General features: G+C 34.3%; 2 protein-coding genes across 3 annotated transcripts; one reads left to right on the top strand and one right to left on the bottom strand.

The window, feature by feature from the left end:
• Window positions 1–4,518: 4,518 nt before the first annotated feature.
• On the bottom strand, window positions 4,519–9,870 carry LOC117105538 (L-xylulose reductase-like). 2 transcript variants are annotated; one of them, XM_033246703.1, is made up of 8 exons: window positions 9,713–9,870; window positions 9,092–9,189; window positions 8,419–8,562; window positions 7,816–7,896; window positions 7,132–7,231; window positions 6,548–6,612; window positions 5,963–6,080; window positions 4,519–5,256 (listed from the first exon to the last, which is right to left on the bottom strand). In XM_033246703.1, the coding sequence occupies exons 1-8, from the start codon at window positions 9,762–9,764 to the stop codon at window positions 5,147–5,149; spliced, it is 768 nt and encodes a 255-aa protein (XP_033102594.1). In that variant the 5' UTR covers window positions 9,765–9,870; the 3' UTR covers window positions 4,519–5,146. The 2 variants fall into 2 exon arrangements, with proteins under 2 accessions (XP_033102594.1, XP_033102595.1); XM_033246704.1 differs by having other exon boundaries at window positions 7,816–7,858; window positions 8,408–8,562; window positions 9,713–9,868.
• Window positions 9,871–9,969: 99 nt separating this feature from the next.
• On the top strand, window positions 9,970–21,178 carry LOC117105537 (cerebellar degeneration-related protein 2-like). Its single transcript, XM_033246701.1, has 4 exons — window positions 9,970–10,259; window positions 13,149–13,261; window positions 14,905–15,053; window positions 16,911–21,178. The coding sequence occupies exons 1-4, from the start codon at window positions 10,169–10,171 to the stop codon at window positions 17,932–17,934; spliced, it is 1,377 nt and encodes a 458-aa protein (XP_033102592.1). The 5' UTR covers window positions 9,970–10,168; the 3' UTR covers window positions 17,935–21,178.

Consider the following 21,178-nt stretch of genomic DNA (forward strand, 5'->3'; position numbering starts at 1 on the left):
AGATTATCTGCAGTTGCAAAACATGGGTCTCTTTAATATCATCGATTATAAACCTACATTCCAGTAAGTCATTGGATGGACAAGCAAAAGACTTTACACATTGGTGACTGGTGTATCCATGGATACTATTGCAAATATAATAAAAACTATAAATTATAATTTACTATTAAAGTCTTCTGCATAAACAACCGTTATTACCATCTAGGATGTCTGCGATAAAATGTGGAGAAAAAAATGTTAAAATACTGATCTGCGAACTTTTAAACGAGACTTTTTTGTCAACGTAGAGACACACAATGGGCTGTTGCTAAATAGACTACGCGATCTCGCTACGCAACAGTAACTATGACAAGATACTGTTCATAAGCACGCGTGTGATAACTGTTGCTTCGAAACATGAATTACGCAACAGTAACCATGACAGGAATGCTTTGAAATAGATAGATCAGTAGACTTAAAAAAACTGCTGTCTTATACTAATGGAGAAGATATGGAAAGAATGAGCAAGAAAGACCTATTGAAAAAAGGTAAGAACTACTACTGTAGGCATACCCGAAGCACCGATCGCGCATTGACGATTCCAAGAGGTGATCAGAATGTGTAAGGAACCCTCAACGAGGAGTGAATTACACCCTTATTTAATACTTTTACGCAAACCATTGGGGCGGTTGGGATCAATTCCTGTGTGACAGGTCTTATTTCTCAACTAGAATACAACTCCACTACACACGCCTCATAAAATTATTGGCGGATTAATTAGTGTTGGATGCAAAATAATAAAAGAAAGTAAGCATGGGCAAAATAGTCTCTTCGGGTGCACCTCCGTGAGCCCACACCGATCCTTTGTTTTCCTCCTTTGGTTTACTAAAAATTGCCAATGAAAATATTATATTCGTTCTAATTGTCAATAGGCCTTTAAAAGCAATTCAAATAGAAGTTTATAGGTTCAAGACGATATTGAAGTATACAATCGATCTGCGATATAGTTACCTTGCCTGACGAAGATTACTACATGAATATCGTTACCTCCCAAGTTATTCATCGTTTGCGTTAACCACCCACATGGTTGAATCACTCACAACAGATGTTTTCCCCACAAACCATCAATTGAGTTTATCGAAATTTTAATCAGCGACAAATTAATTAATCAGTTATTAAATGCATTACGTCAATTGACTAACGACGAGAATTTGAATCATTTTCCCCCCTTTTGTCAGTTGTAAACATCACTGCTGCAGTGTACCCGCTGTCATTTGGGAATCGAATTCAGCCCAGTCACTTACTTGTCATCAGTTGTCAACCCGGTTGTCACCAAACTAGTGTCTAACTAAATCAATTGAAAATATTATATTAAATTCGATGAGCTAGCTGTCGGTTAAAACCAAAGAAAAGATAGGCCTATCTAGTTTATAATTCTGCACCATAATTATAAGGCGCGGTTCTCCCCGTATCCGACAGAAGTTGTGCGTCAACCGATTGCGTCAAATACAGGAATGTCGCGTCTTAAAATTAATAATGTTATTATATTAAGCTATACGAATATCAATTTGACTCATAGGAAATCATTTAAAGTAAAACGGCTTAATTTAGACGCAGTTTCCAACGTACAAGAAATGAGTGGGTGAAAGCAATAAACACCAGTGGCTTATAACGTCTCTGTAGCCTAATTACATCAGATACTTTCCTTATGCACCACATGAAGAAGAATCACCTGCGTCTTGCAGTTTTGTATCAGGCCTGCAGGGGATTGAATACGGGTAACAATAATAATAATAATAACGTCATCTTATTAGGCGCACGTATCCATCACTTGGTAGAGCTGCATGCTCGAGGCGCCGTTTTCCACCTGCAGAATGTACATGTAGCCTTTTTCTGCGTTATTATTTTTTTATTAATTATTTATTTATTTTTATGTATATTTACTTTATGACAGAACTGACATGGATGAGTCTGAACAACCCCTTAGCAAGCAATAATTAGCGCACTGATTAGGCTTAGTGGCAAGCGAATATATGGCAACTAGGCTCTTATTATGTTTGTGCGCTATCATAGTAGCAAGACACTGCGAACATAATTAGTCAATGTGATTATGCATAGCAAAATTTTCACGTAAAATGTATCCTTTAAGGTTCGATTATTAACAAGTTTATAGCCCACACGACGTGCGTCTTTATTCTTAGTTTCCATCTTAAGCAGTGGGTTCATGCTCGGGTCATTAAGATAGAAACTAACAAATTTCCCTATATTCCTCCCACGTAAAATACAGGATGCGGCATTCCACAAACTTCCATTTTAAATGTTGGAGAATGTCATTCAATTTATTCTGCAACAATAGTTTCATTATGTCTTGTTATAATTAATGCATGCTAATTGCTTTAAGCCACACCATGAGAACGATACGATCACTAGTGCGCTTTTGACGCAAACACTAATAGTGTATTCTCAAATGATAGCAAAATACCTTAAACGTCTTTTCTTTGATGTTCTTTGTTAGGTTTTGCTATACATTCAATCCTGCCATGTTGAGCAAATCAAACATTGATGATCTGTTGTTACATTTGCAGACTTGAGAGTTAACAATTCTGTTTCCTGCATTCATTTAAGTTTACCTTATGTAATGCAGAATTTGTGTTAGTAAAATAGAACTCCAGTCATTTATTCGTTTAATAATGCTGGGACTATCTTTAAGCATGATGTCTTGTTTACTATTAACAATAATACAACCTGTTTTCTATTGTTTCGTTTATAACGCATTTATTGAGTAAAGTTATTGCAGTGATCATAGTATAAAGAGAAGCGTCCATCATTTATATTGATTAAGCGTATTTTATTTATTTAAACAATCTTTTATATAAGTAGCTAATTATATTAATAAACGCCCTCATCGCTTTTGTATCCCAAAACAGGATCTCCTAGAATACTTTTATGTTACATGACATGTTAACTAGCACTGTTCCAGTGGCGCATCTAGTGGGGTACGCACGTCCCTCCAAAAATTACTCGCTCCCCCTCCCAAAGAAAAATCACTTGCAAGTAGTTAAAAATCACCTGAAATCACCTTTACCTTATCCCTCAACTGATCGTCGAGCCCCTTATTCAGCACCCAATTTCAAGACTTCTAGATACGCCACTGCACTGTTCAACGCTGCATATACCAAGAATGTGAAATTAGTTGCCTTCAATCGGATTCAAATTCTTGTTATACGATACGAGAAGCTTTTATTGCAATTTTTATCATAAAAAATTGAAGTAGAAAAAAAAGTTGAAAACGCAGTACCAGCAACCCAGTTAAAGCGTCTGTGGACCTATGCAACATAATGCACGGGCTCGAATCCCTTGGCAACTCCTTTCACCCTCGCATTATTAATATTAGTATTCCGAGAATAACATTTTGTTTATTTTTAACTACCTATAGACGATCCGTATCCAGGAAAGGCAAAAACAAGTGGGAAATTCACGTCTAGAGAAGAGCGATCCCAACACCAGCAGGGAGCACTAGTTGCATGGAATGATGCAGATGGCACATCCACCAGCCCCACGAATCAGCTGCTACGGCGATACGATGAGATGATATCAGCCAAGACCTCGCATTCTGACTATAACCCTTTTCAACGAATGAGTAAAATTATAGAAGAAATTCCATCGGGTAAGGAAAGTCCAGCCTCTAGTTCTGAAATCGAGATAAGACATAAGAGGAAGAAGATGAAGAATACAAGACGGAAAACAACCAAGCACGAAAATCGAAGAGGTAAACAACCGTACAGTAAATCCAAAACCAAAGAGCGACTTCAAATCTCGAATGAGCTTGACTCGTTCTCGGATGAATCACTGGACGATTCGTTTGGACAAAAACGCATTGAAGAATTGGCGGCAAACCATAACAGATTTTTGGAAAATGTATCAAAATCAACAACTTGGATGGGGGAATGCTCAAGGAAAGCAGACGACGAACGCGAGAATAAGAAATTGACGGACCAATTAGAATGTAAAAAAATGAGGGAGATGATGCGATACTCAATCCGTCCTAAAACCATAAAGCAGACGCCAAGAACCAGGGGTAAACCAGATCTACGCAACCTAGCAAATCGAATTGAAAAAGCGTTTGGAGGTTTGGTTCAAAATATCGAGTGGATAAAGAGAGATTTGGATGCTGACACAAGCTCTATCAGTGATCAAGACTACTTGGACGCCCCTTCCAACTTGTGCTCTCTGGCGGCCCTACCTTCGCTCTGTCAAGATTACAGTCAACCTCTGAACCTGATTTCAAGAGGAATGAAAAGACATCCCAATTCACTAGCAGAGATAAATTTGGAAAGTAGAAAAATGAACAAAGTTAAAAAGAAAACAAAGAAAAAGAAGCGGAAAAACGAAAAAGTCAATACATCAGTGACAACAGATACAATATAGTATTTTGATATTATTCCAACTTCTGTTCTGCTATCATAGAGCTATTTGAGGGCAAATATCAACTAAATTTGTGTCAGTAATAAAAACAACTCAGAAAGACACTGCGTTACATATCTTGCATAATTCTGTTTTTTAATGATTCCTCAATTTGTCTTAAGAATAATTATGTATCTTATTTATATAGCTCCTCTTCCAATAAAAATTGTTCAGAGGCACCTCAAAGAAATCATTAAAATTACGCCAAAAAAAATATCATCCATACATCTATAAATCTTAGCACAAGTTCTGTATTCATGGTGTGGGTGGTCAGATGGTCAGACAATTTCCATGGTAGGCCTATTATCATCATAATCACTGCCACCAAAAGCAGAACCAACATCAATATCAGTACTATTACTGTCTGCCTCACCATAAGAATCACAATAGTCACCATCATCAATATAATTTTTTCAATGTTTTGTTTTATAATTTGGTAAAAAGTTCATTCGCAAAAAAGTTGCACAGTTTGCGAATGAGCGCATGCACAGTGAACAGTTACAAAATGTAAACAAATTTGTAACTTTAGTTTTCAGTATCATACTTGATAATATGTGACCCGACAACTTAGTTATTGATTTTCTCCGAATGTAAACTTGTGACTTAGTCCAGGTTTTCGTGGAAACATTGTCACATTATTTCAAATTTATTATTGAAGCCATGAGACATGGCTAACAGTACTTGTTGGTCAAGACTGCTCCAATCACACTCCGGTGCTTGACATACCGCCATCTATTGGCAGACAAGTGCCATTCATCATTGAGCTCTTGTCACTCAGAAGAAATAGAATCACATGCACAACCTCTTCAACCTCTGTAATAATAATAGAAACAAAATCATGTTCATAATATTAATTCTGAAATTTGGGCTTGTTCACACACACACACACACACCAGCTAATGGTTAGCAGGATCAAGATTAATAACATACATGCTCACCATTGCGTTATACAGAAAATCCCTGATCCAGATATCAAGAAGATAACTGGCCAATAGGCAATCAGATATTGGAAATGCATACATCTGACTGGTTAATGATAGATATGCTAACCCACAATACTCGCTAAACGTTACGGTGTATCCACCTGGTAACAGTTAGCGCTAACCATTCAGAATTTCTCACATTTCGTGCTAACGGTTAGGGCTAACTGTTAGCTCTCGTTCTGGATATTAAGACTGTATTGTGAACCTAACCATAATAATATTAAATAATACAAATACGATGTTTTAGGGTTACTTCAATAATTATAGACATAGTCATCAAAGTTGGATCACTTTCCTTCAACTTGGGACCCCTGAGGGGATGTACTGAGAGTATTGTTAACATACTTATGTTTATAGGCCATTCTACCCACAGTTGGGGAACCAGGATTTGCCCAATGGATTTGCCCAAAGGGATTTGAAAGGCTTATTTAATCGATATTGGTCTCGCATTCTGCTCCCCTGCCCACCACTTGGCCCCTACTGGCTCCCCTCATCCCCTGGACGAAATATGCTGATGTCCAGAATTTACAACTTACCAGCAAATCTGCCTAGGGGTATACGCCTCTTCATTGGCTCGGCCTTCTCTGGTTTGCTCCAGCCTATCTTACCCATAGCTGTGTTCACTACTGTTGGATTCACAGAGTTCACTCTTATCTAAAGAAACAAGTTGAAACATAATACAGCTTCCAAATTGTTTTGTGAATGTTTACAATTTTGAAGCGTAATAAATGAATAAAAAAAAAAAAAGGAACTGCTCATGTCAAAAACTAGCAATGACAACAATATCCTAGTTTTACCTATATATAAAAATTGTCAACTTATGTAGCGCATATAGCAGAGACCTCTATGCATTATTACCCCGGTCATTGGATCAATCACATAATGGAACACATACTCAGGTCCCTTGTGAGAATTCCATAATGTTGCAGCTGTAATCAGTGCATTTTTTATTTTGAACCCACCAGGTACCAACTTGTACTCCTGGGTGGAGAGAGACAGCTGTAGGTAATGTGCCCTGCTCAAGTACACAAGCAAAATACACAGCGAGGGACTTAATTAACCTCCGACCTCATGTTTGAAAAGCAGAACCGCAAACACTGTGTCAAACCGTTCCTACTTACATTTTTTGGACCCAGTTCGAGTGCCATTGTTTTTGTCAGGGAGTCAACAGCAGCCTTTGTTGCACCTGTGTTTTCAAAAACATGACAAAATAAATCTTTGAAATTTCTATCGCATATATAAGTTTAAGACTTGGTCCTATGGCATTAAGGTTGATGAGGGCCCTATTGATTTTTTTTGTTGCACAAGCTGTCAGGTCTTTCATTTGGTAGGCAAGAAAAATGAGTTACATTTGTTAAACGACTAAGCAACATTTGTGGCATGTTGGTGCAGGGAAGCATAAATCCTGATGTGTTTCAATGACAGGTAAGCTAGGCCTCAACTTAAGCTGGGCATTCATTGTGTGGCACGACCATCACACAACAATTCCAACTCTGCTCCCTATGAGCACCAGACACCAGGATGCCGTCTGCTCATTATCAATGGCAGTCTGAACAGATTGTCATTTAAAACAACCCGGTGCGCACTTGTTGTGCTGCGTTCTTCAGAGAATTGCGTCGCCGACAACGGTGGGGTTCAGTAAATGACCTGCTTAATACAGTACAAAAGGATTAAGATTCATAACTGTTTTTTTAATTAAACTTACAATAAACTGTGTGGTTTGTTAACCCAACAAGGGAAGCTTGACTTGACACATTCACAATACTGCCACCTAAGCCACGCTCAACCATTCCCCTAGCAACAATCTGTAAGAAATTAAACCAATTCTTATTCAAGTTGTTTGTTAAAAATCAAAGTTTGAATCAACATTAATCAGCAAAGGTGTCTTCCATGTAATATATTATATTACAGTATATATGAGGCTTGCCATCCAATAACCTGCCATCCAATAACCAGCATATTGTCGCAAAATTTTTAACTGAGTAATTAAAATCATAAAAATGTGCAGCAGTATTGTGTACTTTGGTACAGAGAAGTCATAATACTTTTACTCATAACTTTGGCAAATAGTAATTTGATTCCAGTGTATATCATAGTTGCTCTATTGATTTGTTAATATAAAGAATAACAATAATTATAACTTTATACACTAATTGAGCAAATCTGTTTTTCATATATGAAAACAAACGTACTGTAAATGAGCAGATATTCACTGCAGCTGTTATATCAGCATTTCTGTAATAAGTCATGCTTACCCAATCGGTTTACAGTATTGTTTATAATAACTCATAATTATCCACTCAGAAAACACTATTGTTTAGAATAAAACAATGCTAACCCAATCAGTAGACAGGCAGTATTGTTTATAATTTTATGTTAACAGTCTTACCTGAGATACCTGGATAAGCTGCCGAACATTTACATTCATTGTTCTGTTGACGAAATAATTATTTAAATAGTAACTGTAGAACTGTTTTAGCGAAGCAAACAAACCAAACAAAACCAGAAGAAATTATTTGAATATTAAACAGAAATTTTATTTATTTATTTTTCTTTCTTTATACTGTGGGCACTTTCAGTACTATAGTACTGATTTTCAAAGTGGTACAGTGATAAGAAACATAATATAAATTACTAAATAAAAATAAATATAATAAAATAAATATAAAATAAAATTTTAAAACATTATTTTAAATTATTTTGGAATGAAAAAGTTGACATCTCTTCAAAATTAATTTTTAATTTGTGTGGTAATAACATAAGAATATATCATGCATTTAAAATAAGATAATAATAATAATAATTTAAGTGTATTCCAAATGAAATACTCTTTACAATTGTCATAAAATACAGATATCCCATTACATAAACAAATATTTAGAGTGATATTTTATCATTAAAACATAATACTTTTTACTGTATTTAACTACAGCTTTTTTTATTTGATATTTTAAAAAACATTTTGAAAACTTCAATCTTACAGGTCAAATACCTCTTTTGTCACTTCAAGAAATGGTTCCAACTTCGCAATGGCTGCATTGTTTACTAACAAGTCGATAGGGCCACATCCTTCCACGGCTACCTTGGTGGAGTCCCAATCACTAAGATCTACACAAACTGTTTTTATTTCTGGTACCTGAAACCAATAATATAGAAATAAAACAGGAAAGAACCTCACGAAACCAAGATTTGATATAAAATCTACTGTTATTTTCATTCTTTATTTCATATCCAGTTAAAAACAATATATAAACAAAACAGTTTTGCCAAACTTTGTAGTAACTACTTATTCTAAATAAACATGGCACAAAGAAATACTGCACTAATTCTGACCATTTGGGTGTGCGGACTTTGAGATGAGGATGCATGGACTCCACTATGGAAAGGTTACCAACACGTTGTCCTGCTCTCTAATAGTGGCATACCAAGCAGTATTGACATGGGTTGGGTACTGATGAAGCAGGAACAATAAGAAAGTTGTCGAGGGGGCTTAGCAGTATGCTGTGATTTTTAACTACCTGAGTGTAATATATTTTAGTGCTTGTCTCTAGTATTTTTAATTCAGTTGGGGAACCTGGGTGTGAAGGAAGGGATATCACTGATATTAGCATTGTTATACTTAACAAAATAAGCATGGAATGGTCTGAAAATATCTCTTTATATACCTCGGCTTTAAGGCTATCCAGATCAGACTGAGTACGGCTTAGTGCATACACATCAGCTCCGCATTTTGCAAGAAGTTTCACAGTATCTCTTCCAATACCTTCAAGAAATAATTGAACAAGCGGCTATTGATATTTATGCAGCAGTTATATTTCAACATTATTAAAAATATTTTTGTTTAGCATTTAGAAAGATGCTCACCATACAAAGGAAATTATCCTGTTGAACCAACAGACGTATTTATTTTTTTAAGTAAAAAATATCCTGTGACTTGAGAAGTACGCCGAGTATGGAAGTAGTAGCAGAAGTAGAAAGCAGCATTCTGTACAGGCTTCCAAGACCCTCGGTGGGGTCTGGGGCCTGGCTGGCTGGGTCTCTCTCTATCTGTTCTCTAGCGCACCTAGGCCTAGGCTGGGCTATGGTGTAGGCCCCTGGCCCTAGGCAGGCCTTTAGGGCCAGGCCTAGTCTACTACTAGGCCTAGGCCTACTTAGATAGTAGTAGGCCAGGGCCTAGCCCAAAAGTCAGCTCATGCATGTTTCGTCTGTCACTGTCACTGATTGCAGTTATGCTTTATTAGGCTTAGCATTATACTTTTAACAATTATAGATAATATAATAACAACCTTTTCCAGCCCCCGTCACTAAGGCCTTTTTACCATCAAACCGTATATCCATGCTTTCCAATTCAGTGTGTGGTTTTGTTGTTTTTTTAATACAACATTGACACGCCCCTTTTTGAAGAATGGTTCCCGGAGTCTAAAGCGCGTCCCTACTGCTAATGGTGTGTGGTTGGTCGGCGGCATAGAGTGAATCGGGAACCAGAGCACTTTGGATTTGCCACGTCTGGAATTACGTCATAGGTCAAGCGTGTAGAAGGAAATCGCCCGATGAATGAGGTCAACTGGTCACAACACAGGGATTCACAGTTTGGTGTATAGGCTGCTTTGTGTAAATAATGTTTATTTTGTCAGTCATTATGTGTTGAAGTAGTATTTCTATTGAGGCGCAGATGGGCTCCTTAAATTACTAAATGTCCTGATTTTGATTTAAAAGTGGTAATTAGTATTTAGTGTAATAAAATGAGTGTTTTGGCAAGACAAACGCTAGGCGACTCAGCAGGGGAAGATGATTCTCTGGATGACGTACAGATGGACGGCATGTTTGAGAACGGTAAGAATAAGATCACTAGGCCTAGCCTAGGCCTATCTGTCATTGTAGGCCTTTTAACATTACTAGGCTAAGCCTACTAGGCTAATTAGGGCCTAGGCTTAGGCCTGTTGTAGGTCTATAATTAATTAATTCATTAAGCTTTCAAGTTTGGCTTAAATTTCTTTCATCATATAACAATCGTTATTTGAAAACTGTGATTAATTTTTAAAATAATAATAGGCCTTTGCCTATGTTGACATTTAATTGGATTAAGCCTAGCCTAGGCTAAATAAATAGATTATTGTTTGAAATAGATATATTTTTTAGAAATAGTAGAATAGATGGCAGGCATAAGGCATAACACTTTTTAGTAAATAGGCCTATTGAAGATGCAGGTTTATAGGTCTTGACAAATAATGTGTCTTCTCATGTTGAACTTGTTTTTCGATTTCAAAAGATGATTCATCTGTGCAATTAAAAAATACAGTACATAACATACAAATCTGAAATCTTGGAAAAAGGGTATGGACCCAAAGACTAAGAAGAGTACCCCGACTCCAAGAATGAAAGGCCCAAAAGTGACCCTACCCCTCGCTCATCTATTTTCTCTGCCTCTCAAATTTTTTTAATTTATTTTGTTAATTAATTTCCTTTATTTTATGAAATGTTCGAAAAATCTTTCTAACTAACCTCGGTAAAATTCCTCTCTCAATCGTTCATGGTTGGGGATACATATGGTATGAATCATGTCTAGTGATTTCTAGTTTGCTTTCAATGTGTCTCCTTGGTAAAAGTGAAAAAGTAGTAGCTGTAGTGTTTCCCATCGACCATCTTGGATTTGCCATTTCGGAATCCAAAAAAAAAAAAGTGCCCTCATTCTCCTTTTTTCAAAATATTACAACCAGAAGGTGGATCGAGCGGTGAGTGTACCCAGAACAACTGTGTATGTTCCATAATAATTCTTTTTACACAAAGTGTGTGCCTTTCTTTGTGTACAGTACACATCAGCAATATAAATAAGAACCATAGAGACATGAACAAACCATTTTGGTTGATTTACAGATATTCTACACTTTCTTAAATTGTCTGCCAACCAATTTAAGGGTTTGTACAATAAATATTATTTTATAGCACTAGAAATTGTTTGAAATTTTTCATTGAAAAAGTTAATATGTAATGTAAAAATTTATTATTTTAAGTACTTAAAATTGTTATATTTACTGTTCAAGTGTAGGTATTTAGCTTAAACATAGAGTCAGTAAAATTCATCTCCATGATTTCCTGCATTATAATGTTTTGTTTCCTGCATTATAATGTAATGTTTCATTTCCTTAAGTATTACAATATTTGTTATTTATGAAGCCAGTCAAGCCAAATGTATTATTTTCAAGTGCATGTTGTGCTTTAACAGTGTTGTATTTGCCTACAGTAGCAGATGTTTATGCATATTTATGAGGTCAACATGATATAGTTGTTTATTGATCAAAAGATCGCGGTATTAATAGTACTAGATAATCAAACCATATGGAGATCTGTCATCTACAGTATGTACATTGAAGCCAAGCTGAACATACTGTTGAGGAATAATAGTAGATAACTATCCATTGTCCGTGCAGTAACAATGACATTTTTAATTACAGTATATGTTTTTGTTTTAGTTGTATCAATACGATACGATACGATTTATTGGGTTCACTTTTAGATCAGTGGCACCCATCACTTCGATGGTGCACCCATTAACAATATAAAATATAAGCAAAGGAAAGCAAAAGACAGTTCAAAAACAACAAAAGGATAAATAGCATAACAAAAACAAAACCAAGCAATTTACAGTAAAATTTTACCCTTATTATCTAAAAAGAAAAATTCTTACTAAAATATATTAAGTAAACTGAATGAAACACACTGAGCTGCACAACAACCTGTACTTAGAAGTCGTGTGAAGTTACCGGATTATGTATTTATTTTATTTATTTATTAATTTCTTAATTTTTTAATTTAGTCATTAATTAAGAAATGTTGTTTAAGTGCAAAAGAAAACAAATGCAAAGGATCCAATAATGAAAAGCCGATTATTTGTTTAACAGTAAACAATTATTTTCATAGCTTTTTTTAACAGAGTACAGTAATTTTTTACAATAGTAAATGTGCTATCATAATCAAGGAAATCAATCAACCAACACATAGGCTTTTTGCATGATACACAATATGCAGTACAAGTCCAACTTATTATTCATACTGAATAATTTAATACTGTAATTACTACTGTAGTATTCTAAAATCCATTTCTTTCCCTTACTGTAATTTGATCAGAACATATTTTCATCTTAGGTGTGCTACAGTAATATATAATATTTAAATTGCATTCACATAATTGGTCAAAATTTAAACATTTTGTGTACATTATTTTCTTGGAATGTCATTATGAATGAAAATGCTTGATGACATTTAAATTACTTAATGTACCATCATTAAAATAACAACCATTCTTTGCACAAATTGTTTTTTTTTTAATTATTACCAAGGAGGGGCATGTCTAGAAAGGACTATGAGCTCCAGTATCTAATTGGTCATCAAACTCCTGTTAATAGCAAAACCAATATCATTAGTAGACATAAGTATAATTTTTATAACAAATTTCAATTTACTTCTTTTTTGCTTCCAGTACATGAAGATTGAGGCAATCTTCATGTACAGAAATCAAATCTATTTAAGGCAGATTTAAAGCAAATGCATTTATTATATTGAGAACATCAACATGTTTTAAATACATAATAATTTATTATAGAATTTTATTGTATGAATTAATGGTCAAATGCACTAAGCATACTCTAATTGATGTCAATGAAATCTTAATTGATGCGAAAATTAAAACTATGATTTTAACCAATGAAAATCTTTCTTTCATAGATCTCCACCTTGCAGCTGAGCTGGGAAAGACGTTGTTGGAAAGAAACAAAGAGTTGGAAGCTAATTTGATATCCACTCAACAATTGGCGGACGAACAGGCTATGCAAATTGTGGTACGGATACATCAATTATTCATTCATTATGCTGGCAGGAAGATTGTATTGCTATTAAGTGTTGCGTAACCATTCAATTAAGATTTTATTATTAACCTCTGACCTACTGTATGGGACTGTAGTTTAGCTAATTAGGTTTTGTTAATTATGCTGTATTATCATATTGTATTTCGGTCGGAACAGTACTTAATACAATCTCTGATTTTCATAATGACACAAGGAACTAAATATATTGTTTTTCATTAAATATTCAGCAGATAGGATACAGTAGGAACATAATATGAAAGGATTCTAATTTTAAATTTGATATGTGAATGTTGTCTTTAGTTTACTGTGTCTTATATTATTGTTAAATGCATTATGTATGATTGTATTCTCTTGGGGACTTGGTATGCATACAGAATTTTCATGAAGACAATATTTATTCATGAAATATTTGATACAGATTGAAGATCACTCTGCTGTGCTGTTAACTCTGCTGGTTAAAACAGTGGATTTAAGCCTAACATGTCCAGAGATGTAGTTATGATGGGCAAAGTTAAACGGGGCAACCAGTCTTGAAATTTTCCAACCAATCTAAAGCTAATTTAATGGCCCTCTACCCACCTTTATTAACCTCTTTGCCCATCCTTGTAATCCACTCTTACTATTTAGAGTTGACTGTACCAATGTTATTTCCTACCCACCCTTACAGGGCTTGCCCTAACTTTTTTTGGTAACTTGCCCACTGGGCTAGTTTACTAGAGATTTTACTAGCCCAGAGAATATTTTACTAGCCCACAGACAGGAAAAAATTTTGTTTCAAAATATTTTTTAGCGACAATTACTAGACATTGTACGCCGGGCTAGTACTAAATCGAGCCCTACCTTAATATGTTTACAACCCACCGTTAATTTTATAAACAACCCTGCATGTCTCCTAATTGCCTAAATGGTACCCCTGCTTACATTTGTACACTTACAGTACCTCCAGGCATCAATATCGCCATGGCCGTAATCTTCGTTCATCTGGTTCCTTTTGCCTTCGTATACCTCTGGCTAAACAAGCTAGTGATAATGCCTTTTCATTTGCTTCACCCAGAGGACACGGAAACCTAGGCTTTGGATTAGTCTTAAGAAACATTTGTTCCCTATAGTAGATCTCACTGAACTGTCCAAATTTTCTGTTTTGTTGTCATTTCTGGTGTCTTTGTTGATCACTTTGTTATCTTTTTTATTTATTTTTATTGCACCTTGTATCCCTTGGCAAAAAGGCACGGTATAAATTCCAGTATTATTATTATTATTATTATTATTATTATTATTATTATTATTATTATTATTATTATTATTATTATTGTTATTGTTATTATTTTTATTATTATTATTATTATTATTATTATTATTATTATTATTATTATTATTATTATTATTTATTATTATTATTATTATTGTTATTATTATTATTATTATTATTCCCTCTATAGGCACTGGCATTACTATTGGATTTTGTTAGTTTTCATCTATCAGTCAGATAAGATGCTGTATAAAATAGCCTGTAAATATTGTGTGTACAGGATGGTAGCTTTGTACAGTATTTGTAGAGTTAAATAATATGATAAATTATTTAATTAAAGAATGTTTTTAATGTTTTTGCTATACAGTATCTAGAAAAGCAACTGCAAATCCTGCGTGATGTCACCGAATCAAAAGCAAGAGTTTATGAACAATTGGACTTGAATGTCCAGGAGCTAGAGAAGTGCAACCAACGTCTGGAACATGAAAATAAAATGTATAATCAGAAGATGGTTCGGTAAGTATAGAGTGTCACGCAAGTGTCGTCACAGTGTCACGCAAGTGTCGTCACAGTGTCGTTTAACAAAATTTATGATTATGGCACCACTAAGGGCCCAGAAATAGCATTCTCAGACTTAAAAATTTAGAATAATTTTCTTTTTTTCCTTTATTTTTTTGAATTCTGAAAAGTATGACTGGCCCAGGCCGGCTGGGGCCCCTTGAATCTGCCACTTAATACTGATAATTTTCAGGCTTGTTAGCTCATCCATCATCATGGAAGATGAAAATTTCATAAAAAAACATTTTTTTATTTATTTTTATTACACCCACCATCTTGAAGTCTTCCAAATTAAGAAATCTTTTCAGTTTCTCAATGTAAAGCATTTTATTTTTGTTTGCATCACATCGTCACATGTTCTTTATGGGCATGTCTTAGGATAGAATCTGATATTTCTCCTGTGATAGTATTTTAGAAATTGTGGATTGCAAAAACAAAATTGTGAAAAAGTCTCGCGTGCACTGAGTATTGCAAAGAGAAGTCTGTGCACAGTGTGAGATGTACTGTATACTGTTGAGTCACTTATCAACATTTTCAAAAGTTCATATACAGTATGCTGGGGGGAGGAGTAGACAAATTTGTACACTTTCACATACGCATGAAAAGGTTGATTCAGAATAATATGCAATATATTTCTATGACCAATTATAATGCAACCATGGATATAGTAGACATTTTTTGGCAGCCAACTACAATAATTTAGTTGATTTCACAAAAAAATTGAGGTTGGTTTTGCGAAAGGGAGGGAAGGGAGGGGTAAGGAAAAGAATACTGTTTGTACAGTTGCGAAAATGTTTATAATTGTATACACGTGTCTAAACACAGGAATGTTCATGTGCAAATACAGGTTGTTTATTATTTATGGCATAATGAGGCAGTAATGGTTTAATGTCCTTTTTAGTGTATCAGCTACTATAATCATTTAATAATATACTTTTAAGCTTACTTTGCCTTCTACATCCTTCCTACTGTAGTATACTTTACAGTATGTTGGCTCACTATTGCGAGTAATATATTTGATTGCCTGTTGTGTCATGGTGTATTACCAAGTTAAATGACATACAATAAGGCACTGTTGGGATGGTACCATAATATAGGGCATGATGATGTACCAGTGTTGCATAAGGTTCAATTGTTACCATTATGTACTGTCTCACAAAGTTTAAATAACATAAAAAGAAACTTAGTATGCAGTAAAGTTGAAAAGCTTAGTGGTTGCCTGCCTTCTAATCCTAAGGTCTTGGGTTCAACTCCTGTGACAGTAGGACTTTTTCTCACAACTAAAAACTCCACTCCCAAAGCCTCATAAAGACACATCGCTGATAAATGCATCAGAGTGTTTAATTTATTTAAGACGGCATCTGAATATCAGCCAACCTTCTAGGATACAGTACGCTGGAAGGGTCATTCTCAATATAAATATGGTTTAAAAAAACAAAACAAAAAAAACAACACCCATGGGATGTCAATATGTACCAGCAGCACAAAGTGTCAAAGTTTGTTGCTGAGATGGTGCTAAGATGTGTTTACAAGGCTCTGTTGTTATCTTGATGTACTTCATTTTAATTAAAATGTCACTGCTGAAATGGTATCCTGGTCACAAGGCTGAAATGGCACAAGGTAATGTGAGAATACTAGAATAACCCTCCACTCTCTTTCGCCTATAGTACCTTTCCACTGAGACCAAGACTACCTACCTACAACGTCTACATTACTCATAATTTTTTCAAATTACAGTATGATATAGGTAGGTTTGTATTAGATCATAATAACCACCAATAATTTGCCTAATATAATAATTTTTGTGATTTGCAGAATGTCGGAGAGTGTCGAATCATTAGAAGTAAAATTACGCGAACAACAAAAACATGTAGAACAGCTTAAAGAAGTAGAGAAACAAAAATTAAAGGAAGGCAGAAAGAAGCAAAAGACAAATGGAGTAACTCTGTGGTTCCCAATAAGGAGAGCGCACAGTTTTGATCTTGGTGACATCCGAAGTGACACAAATCCATTTGAAGACGAAGTCTTCACATTGAAAGCAACGATTAAAAATTTTAAAAACCGCGAGGCTGAGTGGGAACAAGGTAAGGATGATTTAGAGTCAGAAATAGCGGTGCTAGTAAAGGAAAACGCGGATTTAGAAGAGAAGATTCGTGAGATGGCTGTTCGCGCCCAGTTACAAGAAATTGAAAAAGAGTACATTAGTTTTGAGAATAAGAACGAAGCTATTTGTAAATATTGTGATAGTCTGATAAACGAGGATGACCCGGAACCAGATCTTAGAGTTCAGGAAATAATTCATATGAATGAAAAATTGGAAGTGATCACGGAAGAGAAGCGGTCTCTGCCTAATGCAGTGCCGAAGGTGGCTCCAGATACAACAGACGGTAACTCGGGAAATTCAAAAGTGGAAGCAAAAGCAGAGGGTATCTCCTTGATGGGAGAAATAGACGCGCAATACCGTGTACTAATGGATAAATACAATGATTTATTGAGGAGAAGCCGAAGTGGCTCCTTCAAGGAGGACAGTGTTCGTCCACGAGCAAGTAGCTTCAGACGAAAGCACGAAAGAGGAAGTAAATCGCAGTCTAATAATTCAGAGAAGAAAAGACACAGTACGTCATTAGAAGATCTACGCCATTACGAAACAAAAGAAATTAAATTCAAAGGATCAAATATAACAAACCAAAAGGTCATAGAAGAAATGGTAGAATCTGAGGAACCATGTCCAGTAGATGACCACTTTGAGGACCGACCACCTGAGTACAAGAAACTTTTTACGGAGATCTTCAAGGTTCTTAGACGACCGCAGCATGGTTTTGACAGTCAGAACTCCTGACAACTTCTACAATGTCTGTACTGATTACCACCAATGCTAACATTTCTGGCTTTTCTACTGTTGTGCTGCTATGCATTTTATAATCAAAAACAATATAGTTATATTAGGATTATATATTATTTATGTCTTGTCAATATTGTATAAATTTTATGTTGAGAATGGAAGATTGTTATTTATGATTATGTTTTTTTATAAGTTGAAAGAGTTTGTGGATGAGTATCTAGTTGTTGATTTTTGTTTTTTAGCTGCTCATTTGCTTTATGCATCTTGGGTTATAATTGTAAGACTTAAATCTATATCACCACCCAAACAAATCAAGGAAAATCCTCAAAAAAATAAATATTTGAGTTCCTCATTTAAAAGAACCACATACTTTACCAACTTTCAGGAAGTCATTAAAAGGGGCAGTTTTCAATAATTTAAAGATGTTCTAAACTATAAAAATTTAAAAAAAATTGCTGGCAGGAATTTAAAGGTATGTGCAAAGACTATAGTGTTTATTAATTGAATTTTTTTTAATGTCAATGGATGGAGAATTGAATTTTTTTTAATGGATGGAGAAAATTTATTCTTTTACTTTGCAGGTGTTCACTAATAATCCATTAAGATGCATAAATTAAGAAATTTGAAGTATTGAAAATTTATATTATTTAGGTGGCATTTTTGTTTATACATACAGTTTAAGCTGGACACATGCTACGTCATATGTTTATAAAAGTCGGCCGGCAAATTCATCTGTGCTCTTGATGGCGCAACACCATTCGCTGGTGGCAGTCATAGCGGGTCGTCATTAAAAATGATCCATTGGACGTACGTCATTGTGTGTCATTCCTTATGGGGTTGCGTTGGCTAACAACCGTCAGCAGCGTGTGTTACCGACTTTCCACAATACAATTAATTATATGAATTCCTTTATTCTATATATGTTTGTATCCTTCAATTTAAAATTAAACAAAAAAAAGTATTTTCAATGTCAATTAACACTGTATAAACAGTATTCTTTGCATACTGTATATGAATTAAGTAGCAAAAATGGTAATCCATTTAAATAATTAATAGTAAAACATTCTTAAAATGAATAAAACTGTTTGTTTTTTAATTTGTACCTTGCTGAAAGTTGGTAACTTTTACATTCTTTTAATGTAGACTAGAGTAATAAGATTTTTGAGACTTTTCCAGGTTTTATCACAGATTTTTTTAAACATCGATCTGAAAAAATGTTACCCTATAAGCCAAATACTTGCCGAGTGTACATTACTGTGTTACTGAAATTTTTATTAGTGCAAGACACTCATTTTTTTGCTTTTATTCTGTTTTTATTAAGAGTTTTTTTTTTTTAATGGAGGCTATCATGATTTTAAATTTTGCTATTTTGTTCTGCATTTTGTTTATTTTTATATTTATTTATTTATGTTGTGTGTGTATAATATTCTGGGGTTTTTTTATATGTATAATTGAGTTTTATTATTAAAAGAGTGTTAATTTTTTATGGATAATTTATTAATTTTAAAACTATTTTATGTGTTTTTTTGCTAATGTAATAATTTACTGTATTATAATTGTTAGATGAATGCGTACTCTGTACTTGCACAAGTTGACATATTTAGTATGATTCCTTGCAGCTTAAATCTTAAATAATAATAATGAAAGATATTAATGATACCCAGTGCATGTTGGGATGCATGCTTAGTAACGATGATGTCATACAGTATTTTATGCATGTTCATTGCTTATTAATGTTATTCATTTTAAACAATAACCTAAACGGCATAAACAATATTTACAATATTTTCCCTTCTTGACGAAGTCTACATTAATTCAGTTTTCTCTATGTATGTACTTTACTGTAATGCACAATAAAAATACAATATTTAAAAACTATAAAAAAAAACCTGACATGTACATGAATATTCCATAATTTTTACATAACTAGGTTAATGATCTGTACAGTACAGTCACCCCTCAAGCTTTCTGGTATTTTAATTCAGAAATATAATGATGCACTTCATCATATTTGTAATCATTTTATCCAGCTAATGTAGTTGGAAGTTAACAGAATATTCGTAGTAAGCAAGGCAATACTAATCTACAATTGCCCTCTTAATTGAGTATAACCCCACAAGACCAACTTATTTGTTGTACTTTTGCATTATTGCAATTAAGAGTAGGTGTAATCAGTTTGCTAGAATAAAAACATTCATTTGAAGCGAATAAAATTTGAATACATGTAGGAACAGTAGGAATACACGTAGGAATTTTAAAATAATAGTAATTTCTGTTCAGTACCATGAATAAAGTAGAATAATTTACAGTGGTGGATCAAGAAATTCTTAGAGGGGGCCTAGGGAGAGACAGATGGAGGGTCCATCCCACCTATTTTTTATTTATTTGATATTTTAAAATTAAGGAGGGGAGGGGAGAGGCATCCAAGGAATTTAATGTTACTGATCAATTTCAGAATTTAGGACCGTAGCACCAATTGTATTAATACTCACTTTTGATTGCCATTGTGATTGTACCAGGCACTCCTTGATATTTCTGGTTCTCCACCTTCCATTCTTGTATATTCACAGCTCAGCGAGTGACTCGGATCAGTACTTCCAATCAATCAGTCCATTAATCTTCATCTCATTGTCATTGAGAGAATATAGACATTTATTTTGCTATGTCGACAATACATGGACCAAAGCAAAATAAAGTTAAATAAGAAAGCACTGTACTGTTATACAAAAAGAGATATGTCGCAGTAGTGATAATATAGATAAGGTCAGAAGCGAAGAACAACAATATTTAAATGTTAAATATAATCCCACTCCAGAATGGGAGATGAACATGTTAAAAGATTAGACATTCCTTTACAGATATACACACCTGAACAACAGTACTTAGACAAACCAGCCATACAATATTGGATACTTCTCATATGGATTATTTTGGTCGTGTTAGGAATTATCTGTTTATCAATTTGTTGAGAAATCTTGTTTTACGTGTAAAACAAGATTGCCCTAGCATGACCATGCAAACTTACTTTCATCTTTTAATGATATTTTGTAACTTTAAAGGCCAATTCACACCAGGCCAAGATTTCCTCTGATCATAATATCAATTTTTTTTGACAAAAAAATTGTTGTATGCCCATATATAGTCATGATGTGTATATATATGAGAAATATAAATTTAAACAAACAAATTAAATATTTTAATTGCATACTTTGTGTAATTTAAGCAAGTAATGTCTTTTATT

Source organism: Anneissia japonica, unplaced genomic scaffold, assembly GCF_011630105.1.
Source record: "Anneissia japonica isolate Jap-2015-1 unplaced genomic scaffold, ASM1163010v1 scaffold2030_len652032_cov178, whole genome shotgun sequence".
Taxonomy (NCBI): domain Eukaryota; kingdom Metazoa; phylum Echinodermata; class Crinoidea; order Comatulida; family Comatulidae; genus Anneissia; species Anneissia japonica.

What these genes read in the sequence shown, in the direction of transcription:
- LOC117105538 (XM_033246703.1), bottom strand. Translation starts at nt 9,764, where the DNA reads ATGGATATACGGTTTGATGGTAAAAAGGCCTTAGTGACGGGGGCTGGA. An exon ending in TTCTTGAAGTGACAAAAGAG is followed by an intron (nt 7,897 to 8,418) that starts GTATTTGACCTG and finishes TCGCTAAAACAG; the next exon opens with TTCTACAGTTACTATTTAAA. An exon ending in AGCTTATCCAGGTATCTCAG is followed by an intron (nt 7,232 to 7,815) that starts GTAAGACTGTTA and finishes AATTTCTTACAG; the next exon opens with ATTGTTGCTAGGGGAATGGT.
- LOC117105537 (XM_033246701.1), top strand. Translation starts at nt 10,169, where the DNA reads ATGAGTGTTTTGGCAAGACAAACGCTAGGCGACTCAGCAGGGGAAGAT. An exon ending in GGACGGCATGTTTGAGAACG is followed by an intron (nt 10,260 to 13,148) that starts GTAAGAATAAGA and finishes TTTCTTTCATAG; the next exon opens with ATCTCCACCTTGCAGCTGAG. An exon ending in AACAGGCTATGCAAATTGTG is followed by an intron (nt 13,262 to 14,904) that starts GTACGGATACAT and finishes TTTGCTATACAG; the next exon opens with TATCTAGAAAAGCAACTGCA.